At 36.7% G+C, this 24633-nt stretch overlaps 3 protein-coding genes across 5 annotated transcripts in view; all 3 read left to right on the forward strand.

The window, feature by feature from the left end:
* The first annotated feature begins 7 nt into the window (after window positions 1-7).
* crk (v-crk avian sarcoma virus CT10 oncogene homolog) lies at window positions 8-5458 on the forward strand. Its single transcript, NM_001003628.2, is given in 3 exon segments — window positions 8-530; window positions 1628-2205; window positions 5049-5458. Coding segments are annotated over 3 exon segments (936 nt in total). The 5' UTR covers window positions 8-310; the 3' UTR covers window positions 5187-5458.
* Window positions 5459-8811: 3353 nt separating this feature from the next.
* Window positions 8812-17453, forward strand: ywhae1 (tyrosine 3-monooxygenase/tryptophan 5-monooxygenase activation protein, epsilon polypeptide 1). Of its 2 annotated transcripts, XM_021481333.3 has the most exons (7): window positions 8893-9057; window positions 12199-12398; window positions 13014-13120; window positions 13235-13441; window positions 13655-13791; window positions 15714-15754; window positions 16362-17235. In XM_021481333.3, the coding sequence occupies exons 1-6, from the start codon at window positions 8994-8996 to the stop codon at window positions 15719-15721; spliced, it is 723 nt and encodes a 240-aa protein (XP_021337008.1). In that variant the 5' UTR covers window positions 8893-8993; the 3' UTR covers window positions 15722-15754; window positions 16362-17235.
* Window positions 17454-19240: 1787 nt separating this feature from the next.
* The window catches only part of cpda (carboxypeptidase D, a), a 41001-nt gene continuing 35608 nt past the window's right edge, over window positions 19241-24633 (forward strand). For both annotated transcript variants that reach the window (XM_021474348.3, XM_021474349.3), the window contains exons 1-2: window positions 19241-19961; window positions 21033-21280. In XM_021474348.3, the coding sequence (XP_021330023.2) occupies window positions 19333-19961; window positions 21033-21280 (877 nt within the window). In that variant the 5' untranslated portion in view covers window positions 19241-19332. The remainder of the gene's footprint in view (window positions 19962-21032; window positions 21281-24633) is intronic.

The following is a 24633-nucleotide window of genomic DNA, read 5'->3' on the forward strand; positions in this document are numbered from 1 at the left end:
GCCATTTGAAATATTTGAACTTCCTTGTGACAACTTCCAATGTACGTTTTGGTTTACACTGGACAATTATCAGAAGTTCTGGGTGAATAGCCGCGGTTTTTGCGTCCCATGCACGTTGGAATACCGACGTCAATTGTTTTGTTAATCGATTGGGCCAAAAAGCGTTGAAAAGTGTGCGAATGCTGCGCGTATTCGAAACGTGTTCAACAACGGAACGCGGTAAAGTTTTTGCATGAGTTGAACGCTGCTTGCGGATAAGGAGAGGCGAAGGGAAGGCCTGTGAAGCCTGGGCTTTTTTCTAGCGCTAGTCATGGCCGGAAATTTTGATTCGGAGGACCGAGGGAGCTGGTATTGGGGGAGATTAAGCCGGCAAGAGGCGGTTTCGCTGCTCCAAGGGCAGAGGCATGGAGTGTTCCTGGTGCGGGACTCGATCACTATTCCCGGGGACTACGTGCTGTCTGTGTCGGAGAACTCCAAAGTCTCTCATTACATAATAAACAGCATCAGCAGCAATCGCCAGTCAGGACCAGGTAAGCGTTTGAACAAATGTATTTAAATACTATTAACGACAGGACGGATAAATACTGCTTTAGCAAAGCGCTTAGCAGCTCGATGAAACTTCTATACTACGAATAGTTGTGCATATTCAGTCTAAAATCTCGCGTCATTCTGGGGTGCTGTGTAACCAGGGGTTCGGTCTTGTACACTACGGGCCCCAAATATCATTCTCGGGTGTAAAATGATTTGTATGCTTTCGTGTATGATGCCAGATTTGTTATGTGAAAATTGTATACAAATTCGTTTTATAATATAATATAGGAAACGTTTAGTTGCAATATGTGTCATTATTTAACATAGTTGTTCAATTGTTCACACGTTAGCAGATTCTTTGAAGTATCTTTATTTTATCTACTTACATTTTGCTTCGTTTGAATCGTGTCTTATAATTTTGTGTTCTTGGTTTGTTTATTTGTTTGTTTATATTAATTTGTGCATATTTATCTTGACTAAATGCTCGTTTATTTCAGTTTCACCCTTATTTTAAAACCGCTGCTTCATTACATTCTTACTCCGACATACATGTCTCACCTTATCAACTTTTTATATAACAAATACAATCTTATTAGTTATGTGTCTGTCATTCATTTGAATTACACGCATTATTATAGGTCATGTCAATCACTTATAACATAAACTCACTTTTTTTGTTTGCAGAAATGATCAGCAATATTTAATTTCCAATCTTTTTTGCTGCTTTTCCCATAGGTTGAACCCATAAAATGTTACATTGTTATACTATGTAGTTTTTGCAACACTTATCAGATTTTCATGGATTAGAGAGAGTTCAGTTTAAATGTACACCCCGATAAAAGTTCTAAACCTATATTAGTTTCTCTTTTCTGTTGAACACAAAAGAAGATATTTTGAAGAATGTTGTAATTAAGTAGCCATTTACACCTCCATATTAGAAATAAAATGCCTACCAAATTCCTATGTTCAGTAACTTTTTTTCGTGTTAACATTATGATGAGTAATTGTGAAAAAATTGAATTTTTTGCTGAGCTACCCCTTTAAATTTAAGCAGATCTTGATTATCCATCCATCATCTCATAATGTCATCCCGCAGGGCTTGCTCCTCCTCGGTTCCGGATTGGAGATCAGGAATTTGATGCCTTACCTGCCCTGTTGGAGTTCTACAAAATCCACTACCTGGACACCACCACTCTCATTGAGCCCATTAGCAAATCCAAGCACTCGTCTTTCATCAGCGTCAATGCGGGGACAGGAGGAGCTCCTCCGAGGCTAGAAGAGGAGTACGTCAGAGCTCTCTTCGACTTTCCCGGCAACGACGACGAGGACCTTCCATTTCGAAAGGGTGATGTTCTTCGAGTGCTGGAGAAGCCAGAGGAGCAATGGTGGAATGCTCAGAATTCAGAAGGCCGTGTTGGCATGATCCCTGTGCCCTATGTGGAGAAGTACCGACCTGCCTCACCGACATCAGGTGCACCTGGCGTATCAGTCAGTGGGTCCGGTGCTCACGGCAACTCTGACGGCCACAGCACTCAGTCTCCACCTCTGCTTGGTGAACCGGGCCAATACGCCCAGCCCACATCCTTACCCAATCTACAGAATGGCCCAGTTTATGCCAGGGCGATTCAGAAGAGAGTCCCCAATGCCTATGATAAGACAGCTCTTGCTTTGGAGGTAACAAATGTAAACTTTTCTGAGATATTAATAAATATAAAAATGAAAATATTGCATCATTTATGAACCTTCAAGTTATTCTAGATGTATCCAGTAGTCAGCATTTGAAGTGGATCAAAACCTTCCATCTTAAGTTGTACTAAAATAGTCCTATTTAACAACATCCATTCTTGCCATGATTGTCAGAACTTTATTTGATCTACTTTAAATGTGGACTACTATATGTCCTATTCCTGACAAACACTAATGTGACTTAGCTTTGAATTGCAAGTAAATGTACACAATGTTTGCTTCAAAAAAGCACATTAATGTGTTATAAGTCATTCATACTGCTCAGTGGGTTATTTAATATTTTCTGAAGCAAAGTGTTAAGTTTTTGAAAGAAAAAAAATGCTTATTTAAAAGATTATAAGCTCATATAAACTGGAGCTGCACAATTATTTAAACACAATGTTCATGCACGTCGTTTTGTGAGTAAAAGCCAGCTCTGTGGTCAGTAGTATATCTCCAGCTTTCAAATGGAGCACCATTTACTAGTTACTCATAGTTCATGATCTGTTTGGTAAATGCAGCTACATCTAAAATCAAATAAAGATACCACATTTAACATGTTTTAACTTCCAATTTGTCTTTGAGATAATGTGGCTATTTCTGTTCAATAACTTTGTGTTCACACCAAAGGCGCAAGAGCATCAGAGTTCTCTCTGGCTTTCACAGTTCCAGCGGCGAGAGCGTCAAAAATCGATACATTAACCCCGTATTTAAAGGAGCCGTTGCAGCATATCAGCAAATTAGTTACGTTCCCACATAAAAATGTGTATTTTAGTAAGAAAATGTTGCGCAGCTTTTTAGTAAATTCATTTAACTACAGAAGATCCAGTTGTTGTATGTGCAGTGGCTTTCCTCCACTTATCCAATATGTGTCCAAATGTCTGAAATATTCTGAAGCAGCAGTACGGTTTTGTACTGTCGTTAGTTAGCATGCATTTCCCGTACGAAATAAAATAAAATTAATTAATGCACATCAGTAACTTTAAAAAAAAAAATTTGTATTTAAGTCCCTGTAAAAAAAACATTGCAACTGCAATACTAAAACCCTTGGGAACAACTGTGGTCGGAATCAAAGTTTACAGGACTGTGTTCTCTGGACTCATCTCAAGCGGTGAACTTCTACATTCTGATTGCTTGCCCTCGAACCGTGTCATAGCTTATTGCAGTAAAGTTGACTTGATTTAAACATTCCTCGACGTCAACGAAAACACGCTGCTCCTCTATGCTTATCGCCACCAGCTCTCATTGAAAGTGAATGACCTCGGGCTACTTTGATGCTCTCCCAGCTTTCGGTGTAAATGCACAGTAAAGCATGCATAAGATTTCGTTGTATTCTTGCATTTTTATGTACTTCATTATCAGAAAAATTACAACTCAATTACACCACATTGTTGTAGCTGTGTGTTTTCAAAGAAAAAATGTCAAGGACATTGAATCTTTCAATGAATCAATCAATCGTAACATTGAATCAATTTTTTTGAGTTTTTTCTTTAAATCTCCTATTTATTCTGCAACCGCTTTATGCCGCCTTTCCACTGCACACGACCTGTGACAGACCGGAAGTCAATCATTTCCAATGGAGAGTAGCCCAGAGCTGCATGGCGTTTCAATCATCTTCGTATGCGACCGGCCGACCGGATGTGATGAATTCCAGTGTTGTCCAAGCAGGTTCGAGTGCGCAAGATGAGAAATACTAGTTTTTTTCATTTATTCAAAATTTTTAGCGGTCTATGATTTTCTAGTATTCATTCATTCAACCATGGTGAACGCACGGAAAATAAAAACGCTTTTTCAGACACTGCGAGAACAGCTTCTCTCTCATGGTGCATGACAAAACAGAAAATTCTGTGCGACTGCCACAAGGGGGCATATTCCGACAGTCATGTCCAAATGTCTTGTGCAGTGGAAAGGCGACTTTAGGGATTCAATTGGGTTTCTTCTTTAACATTTTTAATTTCCACACGAGAGCACCCTCTGGCCTTGGAATGGAGATTTACTACTGATCACAGAACAGAGCTTCCCTGACAACATCTGTATAACAGCTGCAGCTTTTGCTAAATCACAGTTTGTAGCAGAAGCTAAAGTAACAAATGATGCCTATGAGTGATGTTGCGGTCACACTAGAGTTTGTGTGTGCGAGATTCTGTTCTACGGTGCTGCGAAAAGGGGCGAGATTAAATAAGATAATTAGACATTTAAAAAAGCAAGTTATTGGTCCTTGTTTTGATCTTCAATTGCTCTTACGCAGTCATGTGATGCGATTTCGCAGGTCAGAGTTCACCAAGCTTGAACTTTCCAACACATAGAACTGCGAATCTTGTCGCACAAGCTTGTGTTTCTGGTCTGATGCATTCGCGTACGTATGAACGGAAGTCTATGGGGAGAAAAGTGCAGTGTGACCGCAGCTTTAGCTCTGAATTGTTTTGTTGACCTATCAGAAGTCAATTATAAGTTATAGACTTTAAAATATGTTCATTTTTCTTACGAAAACATGCTAATTATCTTCAGAATGTATTCATTAATCCACAATTAATATAGATTACTTTAATCAAACATTTGGGTTTGGAGCTTCAAAAACTAGTTTATAATTTGATACAATGATCTGCTTCATCTGAAATGCAAAAAGCATATCTAAAAGTACATTTTGGAATAATTGTTTTAATTGTAAACTGTTACTTTAACATTTTATAAAAACATTTATAGTATAGGCGCCTCCTAGTGGAACTAGGTTTTCTAAAGTTTGCTATTTTGTGCATCATACTAACAAACGCTTTTGTTGTTGGATTTTTTAGGTCGGCGACATGGTAAAGGTGACCAAGATCAATGTAAACGGGCAGTGGGAGGGTGAGTGCAAGGGAAAGCATGGCCATTTTCCCTTTACCCACGTCCGCTTGCTGGACCAGCACAATCCAGAGGACGAACTAAGCTGAGAGAGCAGACTGTCTTACCTAGCAGCCCTTAGATGTACACTCACACACATACACACACACACATACACACACTCCGGCTCCTCACACATCCTCACTACTGCCCTTTACCTGTCCGCCTCATCATTACCTTGTGCCATTGTGTCTCATGCCAATGTACACAATTCCCTTGTTAGGTTTTATGCAATAATTAAAGATATTTACCAAGTAAACACTAAATTTCACATACAACACCATACACTACAGAGAGAGGAGCATTAGTGTGGGGCTTCTTGTGAACTGAGAAAAGAAGATGAAGAAGCCTACGTGGACTTAAAACATGAGCGGTTTTTGGTGTCTTAACAAGGGACTGTTCCTTTGCTTCTTTGAATGCGGTAGCAAACACTACTTGGTGTCCTAGAACACAGCGGCTTTCACACTACAAACTACATGAAAATATCCAGAACAAATGAGCTTTGAATAGTTTTTAGTCTTTTTGATTAGCTTGGCGCCACCCAACGGTGTCATGAAGCGGTTCCTACTAGGGCGGTACACTATATATGAAAGATGGAGAAGCCCGAACCCTCACCGCCTTGTTTTATTTATGCACATGTGTAATGTATACAAGATGCGTCATTATTCACTACCGCTAAGTAACTTTTGTTTTACTACATTTTCATTATATAATATCAGGAAACGCTACTTGCTCCTTTTACCATTATTGCTGTACTTGGAAGTATTACACTAAATGAGAATCTGTTGAATGTGTAACCCTAATTTCTAATGCTAGACTCAATTCCTCAACATACGGTAGACTCATTTGATTTTTGTTGTTGTTTCTAAATAAGAATCCAATATTGTGATATTTACACTCAAAATAGCCAATGTGTTTTTGCCAAAACTTCCCTTTGCCAAGGTTGAAAATACAAGTGGTGGTTGTAGTGAATCTCTCATATAGAGTGGTCCAAAACTATGTTATGATCTTTCTAAATCAACCCATTATTAATATAATAATGTGGTAGGATTTTATAAAGTGTCACATTAACCTGACCTAATGCCTCAAATGTGTTTTGCTCAATTGATTTTGCACATATGAGTAGCCTTTCTCTACGATTGGTATATGTATTGATTTTATTTTTAAACATCAGTCTCCATCATGCCTATGTTATCTGTCTCAATGCTAGAAATGTAATGTATTTTCACATTTAATCCCCAAATAAGACATTGCTATCCTAATGGCCTGCCTTAATTGCAGATTGTTGTCTATGACCAAATCAGCAATGTCTTTAGCCTAATTAGTTAAATGCAAAACGTGGGGGAAGGGAGTGGAGAATGTTTTGTTTTGGTCTTGCAAAATATTTTAATTGTATTTTTTACCCTAATTCCATTACTATTAAACAACATATTCAGAGATAGAAGCCGAATGTCTGAACAAATGATTACTCTAATAGACAGGCTGCCAGAACAACACTATCAAATCTTAATGCTTTTACCCTTTACCTTTATTTGTTGTTACTTTTAAAAGGAAAAAAGTTGACTAACTTTGTTTGGTAACAATGACAATCACCTGGAAACTCTTCTGTTTTGTCATACCTTAATGTTAGAAAGCTATGTCGTGTATGTGTGTAGGTTAGCTGTATGTTGTCAAGATGTGACAGCAAGCCGGCCATGTTATGTAATTGTCACAAGTCGTAATTATGAAGGACTTTGATGTACATGATCTGTCTTCTTAATTGTTTGTTTGAGTCAGGAATGACCTTGATGAAATTAGATCACTAAAATCAGTCACAAAAGCAAAGTTGGAGTCTCGTCAGTCTGAACTCTCTCGTCTGTGTCCTGTGAGAATGGTTTCATGTCATAAAAAGCATCACTTTCGTCTATGACTGAGTTGAATCAATAATCGAATCGCAAGTCTTGTCTGTGCATTTAATTGTACCCAAAGTATTATGTTTAGAACCTAAATATCAACACAGTAATTTTGTGAAATTAATCTTGTGTTATCCTTTATGTGCATCCAAGTCTGTCAGAACAGTGTTTCGAGTCACACGAAAAAGTCCTACGGTTTTGTTAAAAGTTTTATTCCTGTACATGAAATAAAGTTGACCCCATAGTAATGCTACTCAAGACTTTTATTTTGCCTCTGTCAGTAATTTATTGCCCTAGTAGTAGGTATATGTATTACCAGACTAACCTACATTTTTTTGTTGGTGGAGTTATTTAGTTTAGTTAGTAGTCTTCTTTTTAGCTTGGTCCCTTTATTATTCTGGGGTCGCCACAGCGTAATGAACTGCCAACTTATCCAGCATATGTTTTATGCAGCGGATGCCCTTCCAGTTGCAACCCATCACTGGAAAACACCCATACACGCATACACTATTGACAATTTAGAGACAATTCATCTATAGTGCATGTCTTTGGACATGTGGAGGAAAAAAAAGGCTTGAACCTTGCCTCTTGCTGTGAGGCAACAGTGCTACCCACTGCACTTTTTTAGTTTTCATTAATGTAATTACAATGCTAGGACCAGTTTAATATCACAAAATTGTACCAGATATTTAATGTATAGTGTCATATTTATTATTACCATATGCATCAAATACAATGAGTGGCATTTTCACATTTCTGTGTTGTGTAAAGTTTAAACCAGGGGTGTCCAAACTTGGTCCTGGAGGGCCAGTGTCCTTCTGAGTTTGGCTCCAACTTGCTTCAAAACACCTGCAAGCAAGTTTGTAGTATATCTAATGAGGTCTTGATTTGCTGGTTCAGATGTGTTAGATTAGGTTTAGAGCTAAACTCTCCAGGACACTGGCCCTAGAACTGTTTCTGTAGAACTGTAGAACATTTTTCATGTCTCCTTAACCAAACACACCTAATTCATATCATCAGCTTATTAGCAGAGGCTGAAATACCTGTAATGGGTGTCACAGACAACAGAGACATCCAAAACATGCAGTGTTGGTGATCCTCCGGGAGCGTGGTTGAAAAACACTGCCCCAGAGTATTGGAATCCTGGTTAAATTTACCTAAAATATACATATTCTTCTCTAATATTATTTGCAACCTGTATATCTTTTTTTTTTTTCTGTGAATGACCTATGAAAATCAGCACCTTTTTAAACAAATAGTATTTATACCATATCAAGCACATTTTAACCATTGTTTTATAAATTTAATTTTCAATTAAAACATGACTAAATTTTTTTAAGGGATATTGGATTCATTTTAACGTGCTGGTAACCAAACAATCTTGTTTTTTTATTTACTTTCATTGTGTGGACCAAACACTGAGGCCATATTTCAAAATGCATACTATTTCACGTTGGTGAACTACGATAGTTCAATTAAATCCAGGAATACTGTGTTAAATTAGCTATTATAAAAAGTATGGCATTTGCATTTATTCACAAATGTAACGTTATTTCATGTAATGTAACTCCACAGTGCTACATGAGTGTCATCAAATGATGACAGGATGCTCATGTTTGGATGAGTCCCTTAAGATTAAACTGTTTTCAGTGGTATTATAATTTCTGTAAAATATAATGCCACTTTAATACGCAACGCATATTCACAAAAAGAAATGTAAGGAAAACCACACAGCATCCACACCGCTCAAATAAAGAGGGTTAAAATCTAGCATTGGTAAGGCGAGTGAGTGAGAGAGGGAGTGTGTGGAGATGCTCTGAGTGAAAGTGCCCGGATGAAGGTGTAACGCCATCTTTACTCCACCATTCAAGCCGCAGCTGTTGCTCGCGCAGGGCCTGCCGGTGAACTCACACTCCTCCTTTACTCCCAATCGCTCACGAAACACGCTCCTGCGCGCTCTCCAACATGGGTGACCGGGAGGATTTGGTGTACCAAGCCAAACTCGCCGAGCAGGCAGAGAGATATGACGGTAAGGGGCACTGAGAGGTAACGGGAACGTTATATTTTTTTTACAAAGCAAATGTTCAGGCAAGCTAACTGACGGTCGGGTTAGCTGGTTTTAATTCGCGGTTAAACTTGTCAAGCAGTTTGTAAATGGCCGACCGATCTCCAATTGCCCTTTAAAGGCGTCGTTACTTTGATTTGCGCTATCCGTTTATTCTGTCGATGTGATATTGGGGTAACTACAGAATGGCATATGAAGATGGAGACGTTTATTGAGGAGACAAAATGGCGGAGAGTTAGTGGGTGAGGCAAGCTGTTGCTAGCCATGGCGGAGGGGGTGGCTGCGGTCTTCAAACCTCATGCTGGCGAACAACGGTTCAAATATTAGTTAACACCTGTCTTAATCATCATAATTAACCACACTAAAGTGTGATTTCCTTATGAGGACCACGCTTTTCACGTTTACCCCCGCAGCACATTACGTGAGACCGTGGCTGTGTCTCAAAACCATTTGAGCTTCCTTCTTAGACAGCGTTTTTTGCGTATCGTGGGTGCGCTGAACTGCTTGGGATACCCAAAAATGCTTTCTTGGCAGGTGTCTTAGTAAGTTTTAAGACGCAGTCCTTATACAGTATAGTGAAGCGAAGCAAGTCTTTCTTAATAAGCTGAGAGACAGTGTCGCTAGCTTTGTATTGAGGTTTCGTATCGTTTCAGTATGACGAGATGAGGCTCACTGGTTTGTGGTATTCGTGATTTTAACGATATACTAAACTAACTGCCTTAAATGTGCTTTGCTAGTAATTTATTGTCTAGTTTGGTCACCCATTAACCTATATTGGGTATCTATGGTTTTCACACAACACTTGAAAGTATGCGGTATAACAAGTATGCTAACAAAGGATATGCTCAGTGTTTTTGTGATTTGTATAGTAAATACATAAGGGGAATGTCAGTCTACAGTTAATGTTTATGGTCCTTTATTTGAATAAGTAAATAATACACATCCAACAGTGGCTGCTCACTTTTTCAAAAGCAATGGTTTCAGGAAATTACAGTAGGCTAGTCTTTGTTTAAAGTGTTGTGGGTTAGGAGCCAAACCAGCCCACAAGGAAATGAATCGCATTAGAAATTTTGATTTGAAGCAAAAATGATCTAATTGTGTCAAAAACAAAGGCACAAGACTGCTTAATGTTTTGAAAGAGTAGAAAGATCTTGTCTCATCAAGCAAATGACAATTATATTTTAGGTCTGTTAAATTAAAACTGCTTAGAGCAATCAGTTCTTATACTGTGTACATGTTTTTAGAAAATTGTTTGGTTGAATGTTGTTTTATAATCTATTCATAACATGTTTTCCAAATTCTCATAAGAATTTTATCATTTAGAGCTCGCTTTTGCAGACATTAAATGTGAAATAAGTGTGCACACATTCATTCCAATATTTAAAGTTTGAAAACACAGCATATTTGGTTAAATAAAGCAAAGGCATTTCATAAGAGATTTATAATTTGAGCTTGCTTAATATAAAAATTACTACACTGTCTTTCCAAATAAAGCAACAGAGTATTCATTCATTCATTCATTTTCTTTTTTGGCTTCGTCCCTTTATTAATCCGGGGTCGCCACAACCACCAACTTATCCAGGACATTTTTACGCAGCAGATGCCCTTCCAGCCGCAACCCATATCTGGGAAGCATCCACACACACACACGCATATACTACGGACAATTTAGCCTACCCAATTCACCTGTACCGCATGTCTTTGGACTGTGGGGGAAACCAGAGCATAAAAATAAAGCAAATTAGCATATTCCCCAAAACATGTACATTTTAGGAGCCACTTAATTTTTCCAGAACTGTATCATAATAACATCTTTTCACATAATATACAAATCGTTAATCTATTATTACATTTGCAGTGTTTCATGGAAAAAAAGAGTTGTTTTTGAGGGGAATCTCTGATTAGTAGAGGTTTCTATTGTAGAATCATGGGTAGTGTAATAGGTAATAATTTTTAACTAGAAAATATCACTGTTACACATGACGATTTAAAATAAATTAGAATTCAACTAATTAAAAATCATATCTACTGTGAGCTTTTTACTCACACTGACATTTCTACCTTTATATGTTATCATTAAAAGTAAGTAGTAAATTAATTTGCTTGCAGAATTGCTCTATGAACTAGGGCTGGGTGATGTGGCCTTAAATTAAAATCTCGATTAATTAAACATTTTAACTTTTATTAGGATTACTGAACAACTGTTTTATTTATATTTTTTTTTCCTCGTAGTTCACTGACAAGTTTTTTATGTACTCTAAAGGCATCAATGGCGCAGCTTCTAATCATCGTCAATGTATTGCCAAGTAAAGGCTTGCACACACCGGGACGCTTTTCGCTTGCTTTTATTTCGAGACATTAAGGATTCAAACCCAAGTTATTTTCACCGTCCCCGAGCAGATATGGTTGCAAAATCACCTCCCGACATTAGATGGTGCTAAACAACTCTAAGCTTCTGATACCCGCTTGTAACGCAGAAGTAGAAGACAAAGTTGACTAGCTTGTTAATTACTGGTGATTCGAACAAGCATGGATTGTTCAAGTAGCAGCTCTAGCGATGAAGATCGATGATTATTGTTGAGTTTTGCGATTGAGCGCCTCCAAGTGCTGTTTACTGTATCTTTAGCAGCTTCATGCACGTGAACAAAAGTGCCAGGTTGATTGGTGGAGGTTAGGAGTTTCTTAAAAAATGACACTACGCTTGGCGTTTTGCGTCTTGGCATCACATTAGCATCCTTTATTTAGTCACGAAGCGTTAAACATTGATGAAACGCGATCAAAAAGCGCCCCGGTGTGCTTAAGGCTTAAGAATGAGTCCATTGTCCTACTCGACTAGAGATCAGATTTAAATCAGATTTGTAGAAGTAGAAATCAGTCACTGCCTTTAACATAGCGCTGTCACGTGACACGTAGGGAAAATAATTAACAAAAATTGTCCTGGAAAATTTTTATTAATTATAGGTTCTAAATGTCGATTTCAAATGATCACCCAGCTCTTCTATGCACCAAAATAAGTATTCTATTCTTTGTTACTGATTTTAAAAAATGCATTCTGCTTTGAATCCAATAAGCTGAATGTCCAACAAACTCGTTTAAATTTTCCAGAAATGGTCGACTCCATGAAGAAAGTGGCTGGGATGGATGTTGAGCTAACAGTGGAGGAGAGAAACCTGCTCTCAGTGGCTTACAAGAACGTTATTGGGGCGAGAAGAGCATCCTGGAGGATAATCAGTAGTATTGAGCAGAAAGAGGAGAATAAGGGTGGAGAGGACAAACTGAAAATGATTCGGGAATACAGGCAAACGGTAAGATGTGCACTAACTAACCTTCAATAAAGGGATACTTGTTTCTGACCTGTTTGGATTTTGTGAAGAAAGTTGAAAACTGGCAGCTATTGTAATTGTATTTTTTAGCATTGTTTTGTCTTACCATGGATGTCAGTGGCAATCAGTCGTCTTTTTTTGGTATTTTTTAATTAAAGAAAGAAAAAGGAACTGTGTATTATACAAGTTACAATGTAAAATCGTAATACATTTTGATGCACATTATCTCTGATTATTTGTAATGGCATACTCAATCTATTTTTTTAATTAAGTCTTAAGCTAGTCTCAAGTTATATACCGTGTCTTTTTCCCCCTAACCTTCATCCTGAAACCATTTACGAGTTATGGCTGTTCTGCTACTTGTTAAAAGTATTTGTATTAAGTATTTATCTTTGGCTGGAATCATTTCTGGCATTTTCCCAAGGTCTAATGTAATGAGTGGCTAACAGTTTTCAACGTTCTTCCAAATATCTTTAGTGTTCAGCAGAAAAAATAAGATTGTTTTATAGGCTTAGAACCACTTTTGAGTGAACTATCTCTTTAAGATCACCAAAATGATTCATTTTATGCTTCTAACCTTTATATTTCCCTGTCCAGGTTGAGAATGAGTTGAAATCAATCTGCAATGACATCCTTGATGTATTGGACAAGCATTTAATCCCAGCTGCAAATTCAGGAGAATCCAAGGTCTTCTACTACAAAATGTATGAATCCTGTTTTTATTTTTTAATCTAAAGTTGAATCGTATGTGACATAATGAGGTCATGGCTTTATTTATACATGTTTTAAACAGACCTTTTCTCCCTTTGATGCCTCAGGAAGGGCGATTACCACAGGTATCTCGCTGAGTTTGCCACAGGAAACGACAGGAAGGAGGCTGCAGAAAACAGTTTGGTTGCTTACAAAGCTGCTAGTGATATTGCAATGACAGACCTTCAGCCCACACACCCTATTCGCTTGGGTCTGGCTCTTAACTTCTCTGTATTCTATTATGAAATCCTCAACTCTCCGGACCGTGCGTGCAGGTTAGTTTCTTTTCATTTATTGCTTGCATCAAATCCTAAATTGGAGTTCAACAGACTGCACGCATTTGTTTTGCTGTATTGCATGTGTACAAATACGCTGCTGCCTAATCATGCCTTTTGCTTCTTTTTTGACCACGATTGTACTTATTTGTGTATTCTGGTCGCATTTTCAATCATCATAATAGTTTATTTGCACCTCGTGGTTGTTTTTAGGTTGGCAAAGGCGGCATTTGACGATGCTATCGCTGAACTGGACACATTGAGTGAAGAAAGCTACAAGGACTCGACGCTCATCATGCAATTGTTACGTGATAACCTGACACTATGGACTTCAGATATGCAGGGAGATGGTAAGACAGATCATTAGTATTCAAGTTTCAGACGCTAAAACCTGACAAACATGTCTTTGATACCCACTGGTACATGAAGGTGACATCCTCAAAAGCTCCTCCACAAACCAAAGCTATTTTTAGAGCGATTGTTTCAGAGTGTCCCGATTTAGGACTTGTGAGGCATAGTTTCCTACCATCTCTATTATCTACTACTAAAAGAAGAGTTAAAATATAGAGCGCTCTGGCTAAATTGTGCGAGCAAACATGCCATGTCTGTTTGTTTATTTAAATTCATCAACCAGAAGTGAAGTAATTTAAGTGCAGTGGGGTGTGCTGTATTTAGTTAGGATAATGTATGTGTTGTTTTAACAAAGTGAGCTGACGTTAAAGTTCCAGTATGCAAAAAACAAATAAAAGCACATTTTAAAGGTAAAAAGCGTTTACTCTGTAATGAAAATGCAGGTAGAACGACCATATTATTCAAGTTGTGAATATCCCTGTATGGACTAGGAATGTTCCGGTTTAAGATTCTGATAATATGATAACCTTAGATAAAAATATAAAGGTGTCACAGTATTGTGATTACTGCTCTAAAATATTTTCTTTTTAAATGTCTGGGTAAAAAAACTAAAACTTTTTCCCATTTGAACACTTTTGTTTTTAGAAACATTTATTATATTTTGGAGCAGTAAACATATCAGACTTAATTATCAAAATGAATCCTTGACTTCTGCTGTCCTCATTCATTTCAAAAACACAGATTTCTTTACAATTATAGGAATCTTTGGATATCTTTTCTGCTGGAGATAGAAAAAAAATGTAAATAAAAATCTTACACATACCTTAGGAATGGTATAGCAGAATGTTTTGCAGATTTTTAAAACCTTGACTTTTCGAAACCACGGTATACCTTGAAAATTGTTATCGTCCTATGCCTAATGGGCTTTTTCTATTATAAATGTGATGTGAATGGAGGAATGCGCATAAGCACAAATGAAAATGTGTTATTAGTATAATGCAAGTAATATTACGCAAGTTACATTTTGGACCATATTACCTATTTTTAGCTGATCATTTGTGCATCTCAGAGCAACACTGTATTGTTTCATTGTTGAGTCAAGCTCTTTTTGTACAAACACGCGAGTCAATGATTCATTCATAAAAGCAGCTGTGACTCAGAATGTTTGGATGAAAGATTCAGCGAATCACTTATTAGGACAGGGTCTTAACAGGGCCGGTATAAGATTCTGATGGTATGATAACCTTGGATAAAAATTTCACAGTTTTTTTGTGTTGTGATTACTGCTCTAAAATAAGTTCTTATTAAATGTCTGGGTAAAAAACAACTTTTTCCCCTTTGAACACTTTATATTTTATTTAAAAAAGCATTTAAAATATTTTGGAGCAGTAAACATGTCAGGCTAAATTATAAAAATAAATCATTGACTTCTGTTGTCCTTAACAATTTAAAACGGCATCTTTGGATCTCTATTCTGCTGGAAATACTGTTCTAAAAACCAAAACAAACAAGTAAATAAAAAAAATCTTACACAATGGTATAGCATAAAATTTTGGCGGTTTTAAAACCTTGACTTTTCCCAACTGCGATATACCTTCAAAACGGTTATCGTCCCATGTCTACTTGCTAATGTAAATATAATAGCATGATTGGAAAATGTTTTATTTTTTATCAATATTGCATACCTCTATTATTTTATTGATCTAATATAGACATTTTTCCACAAAGAGAAAAAGTTGTATTTTATTTATTTGTTTTAGCTATTACACCATCATTCAAAACAGCGTACATATCATCATATTTCTGTGCAAAGCCAGCGCTATAAACTTTCTCTACTACATCTCATGTCATTTTGTAATGTGTTCGACCTCATGCCGTCCAACTTAACCCATCTTGCCTTTTTTTCATCCCCACTATTTAGATTCCTAAAGGGAAAATGTTAATTGCCCACAAACTTTATTTGTAAGTGAGGCCACTTTTTCCAGCTCTTGCCCTTTCTTGTCCACAAATTGCATCATCACTCACCCGTTTGTATAAGCTTTGTGTTGCGATCTTTTTAGCCACCAGAGTGCTACATGTGCAGCATGTGTGAAACAAACTGTTTCTGCATGCTCACTGCAAGATCCTCAGTGTCCAATTGGAATGGCTGTGTTGTACCAATATAATAAAATTTGGAAAAGTCTGACGTTGTGCAGTTAAAAAGTGTCTAAAGGTTATTTTGCTTTTGGGAGTTATGTGTGAAAAATTAAACGAGCACATGAGATAACACTGCATTCAAATTAGACTTAAGCCAGATTAGGTTTTTTTTTTTTTTTTTGAGCTTGAAAATGACTTCTGTATTTTTGTTTTGTTTCTCACGGCATGTATTTAGTCCTTCACTATTGATAGTCTTATTAAATTATGTTGCTTTACACACAGTATTTTTTATTTGCCAGACTGCACAGAACTTGCAAGGGTTGCAATCTTGATGGCGATGTGTGAAAATGTACAACACGCATCACACGTGTGGGTTGCATTTCAGGGACAAAATTGTGTTGCACTGACAATGGCTTTGTTTGTCTGTGCGCAGGTGAGGAACAGAATAAAGAGGCGCTGCAAGATGTGGAGGATGAAAACCAATGAGACAACACCGCCAATATGAGACTCCACCCCACCCCCCTCCCCTTCCCCAAAACCCCACTCACAAAGGGAGCCACCAAGCCCAACCTTATGAGTGGCACTCAACAGCTTGATGCCTCCAGTTTTTCTCTCCCTTTGTTTGATTTTTAATATTATTCTGTTTTATTAGCCCTTAAATTGAAATAAAATATACCACTCATGAAACAAACTTCAATTATGATTTTTGAATGGTCAGAACTTTTTTTTTTTTTTTTTTTGGTCCTGGTACAATTTTTTTGTTCTTTTTTTTTTTTTAATGTTCAATTGCTTTTTCTCAACATTTTTATCAGTTGCTGGATATATTTTGAGTTTTTCTTAATGTAATTACAGAAATTAACTTTTATTACTATTACTGATATGTCTACTATTAGTGGTTTGAGCTGTAATATTTCTGTGTTAGTGCAATTATAAAACAAAAAAAAGAAATGCAGTTAAAGAAAACGATTAAATCTTTTAAAAGGGCAAGTCTAAACAAAGTGCTCTTTATAATAATTTAGTTTTTCAGAGAAAGTCGAAGCAAATTTCTTGATATCCATGTGGAGCAAAATGCTTAACATCACAAAGTAGTAGTTATGTAGTAACATTTACCAGTGGTCTGGACTGTAATTTGTGCTAAAATACTGTATTGCTCACATAGGCTGATGATTGTGGATGGATGGACGGATGGCTGCAGCTCTAGAAAACTGAAGGAGCCTTGTTGCTTTTAGAACTAAGACAAATGCAGGTCTCCATTTGGCTGTCTCAAAAAGAAAAGAAAAGCACTAATAAAGTTGATTTTAAGCCTGCATGACTACATGAAATAGTCTATTTTTCTTCTCCCCCTCCCCCCTCCTCGAATCTACATAATGCATATGATTTCTTCTGTACTTTGTTAACTTGAAACTAGTTTGTACTACTGGATATCTGACTGGAACAACAGACCTAGAATCTGTATTACGACGAAACAGCATGGAATTAACAATTAACTTAAATAAAACTGCCTCAAGTAAAATATTTAACCACCTCTTCTGCACTCGAAATGTTTTCCTTTCTTCCTGATTTTTGCATTTTTGCTTTTTCTTGAAAAGAAATGCAATGTTTTGTCTGGTATTAAAGCTTTTCTCTTGCAAAGTTATGGGAATTAATAATGTTTTATAAAGGGAACATTTCTGCTTATGCTTTTACAGGAAGAGGAAATCAATATGGCTTGCATTTGGCAAGCAGGATAGACGGTTCAAGATGTTAGGTTTTAGTCTGCCTTTTCATGTAGGATTTGTGTATATACAGTTGAAGTCAGAATTATCAGCCCCCCTGTTTATTTTTTTCCCCAATTTCTGTTTAACAGAGAGATGTTTTTTCCCAACACAATTCTAAACATAGTAGTTTTAGTAACTCATTTCTAATAACTGATTTATTTTATCTTTTCCATGATGACAGTACACAATGTTTTGCTAGATATTTTTCAAGACACTTTCATACAGCTTAAAGAGAGATTTAAAGGCCTTACTAGGTTAATTAGGTTAACTAGGCGGCTTAGAGTAATTAGGTAAGTTATTGTGTAACGATGGTTTGTTCTGTAGACTATCTATATATATATATAAATATATATATATATATATATATATATATATATATATATATATATATATATATATATAGCTTAAAGGGGCATTGACCTTAAAATGATTTTTAGAAAATTTAAAACTGCTTTTATTTTAGCCAAAATAAAACAAAACTTCATCCAGCAGAAAAAATACTATCAGGCATACTGTGAAAAATTCCTTTCTCTGTTAAATATCATTTGGGAAATATTTTAAAAAGACAGAAACATTCAAAGGGGGTTTAATCTGGTTTCAACGGTATAAATTAGTTTTTTTTTTTTTTTTTGTACATTTTATAAATGGTGTATTTTTTTATAAATAGTTTAAGCTCACTGAGAATTGCATCTTCATTTTTAGTGAAGGATATCAATGAGTTTAAGGTTCAGGGCTCTGTTATGATATTAATCTGACTGAAGCCCAATTCAGCAGATCTTAAGATGATTTAATGTACAGACAGGCTTCAAATTAACCAATTTATTTTAAATCACAACTTCAATAATTACAAAATATTCTGATCTACAGCTATAGTAACATTAAAGCAACAATTACATATGTATATGTAGATTTCATGTTAATTCTATGGTAATTTCAATGTTGTCAAACATTTACTTCAATTGAAATCTAGTTTATCCCAGGACAAAAGCCTCAGCCTGGATTCTGCAATATTATAAGGGTTTATAATAAAACACTAAAATATTAAATAATAAAAATGTTCTGTTATTGTATCTATCATTTCAAATGTTTCCAACAAAGCAACATGTGTTACTCATAAGATATCACACACACACACACAAAAAAAGCAAAAGTCATATTAGTAAAATAATAATTAAAAATGAAAACGATTGCCACTTGGGAAATATGATTATCATCAAAAGGTTTATGGATATATGCGAAAAAGTGTAAGAAAAATATGTTGATTCTTAATACTAATAAAACAAGTAACTTATATAGATAATTAAAGTTTTTTATACCTAAAATGGTACTACATTAACGAGATCTAAAATGACTAGAAAATTGCAATACTTTTCAACTGATACATTAAAACGCTTTACGAACCAATATTAATTGTTTAAAAAAATGAAAAAATATTGTGACGTAGATATTAAAAGATGGATAAAGAGATGAAGTAGTCGCGACTTTTATTTTGAAACTACTTTGGCTGTCATTGAAACTCCACCCTTTGTTAAAGCGTTAGCAGGAAGTTCTTACTAAAAATACCCCCGACGTCAGGCTAAAGAAAGAACCCGACCCAGCCGGACAGATTTTGGGATTTCATGAGGACGCCAAGGTGCCTTCGGAAACATGTCGGGACAGAGGGCAAGAGACCTGTGTTCAGCGAATAAATGCCCGCTGCTGCTTTTATCTCTGCTCGTTGTTTATATCAGCCCCATCAACTCAGTTTCCGCAGGCGAGCTGAAGACAGAGACTTACAACAAATACTACAATTACGACGAACTTACCGAGCTTCTCAAAAGTCTCGCCGTTAAACACCCCAGCATCGCCAATCTGACCAGCATCGGCAGGTCCGTTGAAGGCAGAGAGCTGTGGGTGATGAGAGTCACCAAAGACATCAGTGCTGCTGATGGAGCAGGAAAACCCAAATTCAAGTATGTGGGCAACATGCACGGAGACGAGACCGTGTCCCGACAGGTGTTGGTTTACCTGCTGGAGGACCTACTGGAGAAGTACGGGGAGGATCAGCGGGTCACGGAGCTCGTCAACACCACCGATATTTACATCCTGCCGAGTATGAATCCTGACGGCTTTGAAAGGTCCGTGGAGGGGGATTGTGTGGGCAAAGATGAGGGTCGGCATAATGCTAAAAACATCGACCTGAATAGAAGTTTCCCAGATCAGTTTGAGGAAATACACTTGAATGCAGAAGACATCCCTGAAGTTACTGCTGTCATAAAGTGGATCCTGGAGAACAAGTAAGGCCATTCACGTAGACTTGCTAGAAAAATCAAACTTATGACCATATGAAAGGAATAGTTCAACCCTCACTCAAAAATGTTGCTTGTTAAAACTACTTATTTAAAATGAGTTGGAACAGCACAATTCTTGAGTTTTTTTTGGGGGGACAACCTAATTTTTTATGTTAAACCCACCTAAATTTGTAAAAACTAATAAATTAACTTTAGTTCTTCATGTTGTGCCAACACAAATTGATTGTGTGGAACCCAGCATTTTTTACAGGACTAAATGTAATCTTTCTCTCACAAATTACTCACCCTCAAGTGGTTTCAAATCTTTTTGAGCCTCCCTTTTTCAACACAAAATCATTTACTTTGAAAATTATTTAAAAAAACTACCTTCAATAGAAGGAAAAACAGAGAATGTGGATGTCAATGAATACATTTTTCTAAATATCTTCTTTTTTATTCAACAGACGAAAAAAAAAAACTCAACAAGTTTGTGATGAGTAAAGGAGTAAATGAATGCTTTAAATCAGCTAGAAACCTTCTTCGGTTTCAAAAAAGCAGACGTTTACCTACAACTGGACTTTCTAAAAGGGTTTTAGTTATCTAGTAAAAATGCTTGGAAATAGAAAATATTAAAATTCATAAAAAATCCCACTCATTCACTTCTGATTACTTTTTTAAACGGGTATAATTGTGACACTTAACAATAGTTCTCCATTAGTTATGCATTAGTTTAATACAACTGTTTAGCTCATGAATTTGAAAGTTACATTACAAATATGTTTACTAGTATAGTAACTTTCTAATCAATGCAGTTTTGAAATGTAAACAAATGAAACCTTATTATAATGTGTTACCATGTCAATAATATAAAAAAAAAAAAATTCAACTCGTAGAGCTAATAGTAATAATTATAGAGAGATATTAATTAGAAGATATACCCTTTTCTAATTAACATCTACAGTATTTTAGTTTATTTTCTGAAAGTATTGTTGTGGTTATTATTTTTGCAAGTGCAGTGTCTGTAGAGTCTTAATCCAGCATATGCATCATGTTTACTTTAATAAATTTTCCCTCCAGATTTGTTCTCTCTGGGAATCTGCACGGTGGGACGGTAGTGGCCAGTTATCCCTATGATGACTCTGCAGGTCATTCTACTGATGGCACCTATAGCAGATCTCCCGATGACGCCCTCTTCAGGCACTTGGCCCTTGTTTACGCAGAGAATAATCCGGTTATGAAAACCGGGCAGCCAAAGTGTGAGGACAACGTGAACGAATCCTTCCCGGATGGCATCACAAATGGAGCAAAGTGGTATGACGTACCAGGTAAGCCGTCATCTTACACATTCTTCAAATTTTCTTTTTTTTTTCCTTCTGTTCATCTGAATGTCACAGTCTTTTTAGCAGTCATGCAAATGCAAATTTCCAATCCAGTGGGGTATTTTGCATGCACTGCAAGGAATAGTCTTTATTTGATTTCAATCACATTTTAGTTCTCTCAGAACATTCCATATATATAGTCATCATGGGATGTTTATAACGTTTTCACTGGTTAGAAAGACAATAGTCTAAGAAGTAATCCAAAACCTGGTCTGTAAGCTTACTGTTCTGGCGTTCTCTGATTACTTTCCTTACCAGGCTGTAACTTCAGTCTCTGCAGTCTGTATTCTCAACCATTATTTTCAAACTGCAGAAATCTGATCCAAAATGTGCCTTGAGGCTTGCAGGCCAGGTCCATGATGTACTTAAGACTTGCTCAACCAGCCTCATAGTAAATACATCTTATTTGTTGTATTTGGGCAGGATTCCTTCAAGTTTTGTTTGGTTGTTGTTTACAAAGGGGAAATCACTAGGAGAATTCTCTATGTGAGGGGGTGATGAAAATATTATGAATTACGACATATCTGAGGCCAACATTAAATATATGACACCCTCTTTGGTATCAGATTTCTTCCTGAGTTTAATTCCCATGCAAATGTCACCTGATCTTTAGCTGTTTGTTTTATGACGTGTGCTCAAAGTATTACGTTTATCTTTTCAGCATGCTGTCTTTCAGATTGAGTCACACAGCAATCATTTTTATTTTTCATTTTAACTTTAGTAGAAGTTTAATACTTTTTCACATCTTGGTCATTTCTCTTGGTCACGCTTTAAGCGCTAAAATTCTAACATTTTTCTAAGATTTTCACCTCAGTAAATTACTACTTTGCTACTTATCAGTTAGGTTAGCGGATTAGGGATTGGGAAGTATTAGGGATGTAAAAAAAGATTATACTCAGTGGTGTAAAGTAACTAATTACAAATACTCAAATTACTGTAATTAATTACTTTTTCTCAGGAATTGTAATTTACTGAGTAGTTTTAAAAATGTGTACTTTACATTTTTAGTGCAGTATCTGTACTTTTACTCTCACTACTTTCCTTCAACCTGCAGTCACTACTTTATTTTTTCTTGTCTATGGGAATTAGTAAAGTCAGTCCTGTAATTCCTGTCCAATCAAGTCATACATAGAAGGTAAATTGCATCATAATGAACTACTTCAAGACATGTGCACTGTACATTGCAGCAAACTGTTTGGAAGCATTAAGTGTCCAAGAAGATGTTCAAAATCTTCACATGCATTGACCCAGAGACTGTTTAGATCAGGGATGCCCAAACCCAGGCTGTTTCTTCATTCCAAGAACGCAGAGAACGGACTTGCGTTCTTGTGGAGACCGGTCTTGCCAAATGTCCTCGGAAGAACGAACTCGGGAGACCACGAGGGCAAAGAATGCGTCCTTTGAGAAATGAGATGCTGCGTTCTTCCTGATGGTCACATGACCTTCACGGGTTTTAAATGGTAAATTATTTAAACATTACAGCATTCATACAAAGATTTGTTTTCCCCCCTTTTAAAAATATATACTGTGCATTAAAACATTATCAATATACTCTGCACAATATTAATAAAACTGATTTTAATACGAATTTCAGCAAACAAACACCCAATAATGTGTTTATTCCTTTATTAAGATGTCCATGGTAATGTTTACCTCCACTGTTTCATTTAGGGAAACTCCTTAGGTAAATAAGGTAAATCTCTGAACTTTAATAATAAATCTAGATAAAATGCTGCGCTTCCCACCTCCAGTCGCAATGACTTATGGGACTTCCAGAGCGAGTTTGACGCTCAAGTCTGCATCGGTGCGTCCTCTATATTAAGATCACATCCGGGAAGTTTCACGCATCCTCTGTTCTTGCGGTCTTGAGTATTGGAAGGAGCTGAACTTTGGCAGGTGATGATGTCGTTACACGAGAACTTGAGAAAGCCTAGTATGAGATTAATTAGCTTGCCCAGGTCCGTCTAATTGGGATTGGAACTAAACTTTGCAGGACACCGGCTCTCCAGGACCGAGTATGGGCACCCCTGGTTTAGATGCATGTCACTGATGAGAAGATGATGGATATTTACTGTATGATGACGAAATGGCCTTAAACACACAGCAGGCACAAGACGTCAACATGCCGTCAGATTGAAATCGTACCATAACGTCGTGGAGACGCTGCATTTTGTTGGGAAATGAAAATCGGGTTTACATCAGAACTCAACGTCAGCGCAATGTCCAACGTCCAACCTAAAACCAACCAAATATCAATGTCTAATGATGTTACAGCTTGGCGTTGTGTCGACGTTACCACCATGACATCTATCAGACGTTGAATTTTGGTTGCCATAACTGATGAATAAATGTCAATATTTGACATCAATAGGATGTTGGTTTAAGATGTAGGCTCAACATTGGATTTTGGACACTTTTTAAAAACCTAAAATCAACCAAATATCAACATTATTTGATGTCATTATTGGACATCAAAATAGTGTTGTCCTTAAATGCTGGCTAGACATTGAATTTTGGTCACCCGACATCACCACCTAAATCTAACTTAATATTACATGATTATGGCATTGTGTGCCTGCTGGGCAATAACTAAATGCACAACAGAATGTTAGGCTTACACACACACATCCACAAATTACATGTAAAAGCATCAAGTTTTAACAGCATAATACTCATTACTCAATACTCATGAGTACTTTTAAAAGGGCTACTTTTTACTCCTACTTTGAGTAATATTTACAACAGGTACTTTTACTCTACTCACACTACATTTTTTTAGGCAAGTAATGGTACTTTTACTTAAGTATGCTTTTTCAGTACTCTTTCCACCACTGATTATACTTTATAAATACTAATAAATGGCCAAATTTGACATTGGCCATAAAATTGACATATTGCTAGATATTGCTCAATCCACGCAATTAGTTTGGGCTGGGGCGTCCAGCCAAGCTCCTCCGTCTGGCTGATGTCACATAATTTGCCACGCTCTCCTCATGTAGCAAAACCATAGAGCGAAACAGACGGCAAAATGGGAAAATGCAAGTTTGCGTAATTCTGGTTGGAGAAAGACGAGTTTAAACAGTGGCTGAAGCCGGTCACTAAAAGCAACAGTGTAATTTATTCTTTAATTTATTCTCCACGTAATTTATTCCTTTCGAGCTTATCTGGGTTCTGTTGCATAGTTGTGCTTCATTGATTTATTTAACTACAACTGTTTATTAACAACAGTTTATTAAGTTAAAGGGTTAATACTGATTAGAACTTGAAGTGGCGATGAGTTCTTAAAATATTCTGAGAAG

Source organism: Danio rerio, chromosome 15 (assembly GCF_049306965.1).
Source record: "Danio rerio strain Tuebingen ecotype United States chromosome 15, GRCz12tu, whole genome shotgun sequence".
NCBI lineage: Eukaryota > Metazoa > Chordata > Actinopteri > Cypriniformes > Danionidae > Danio > Danio rerio.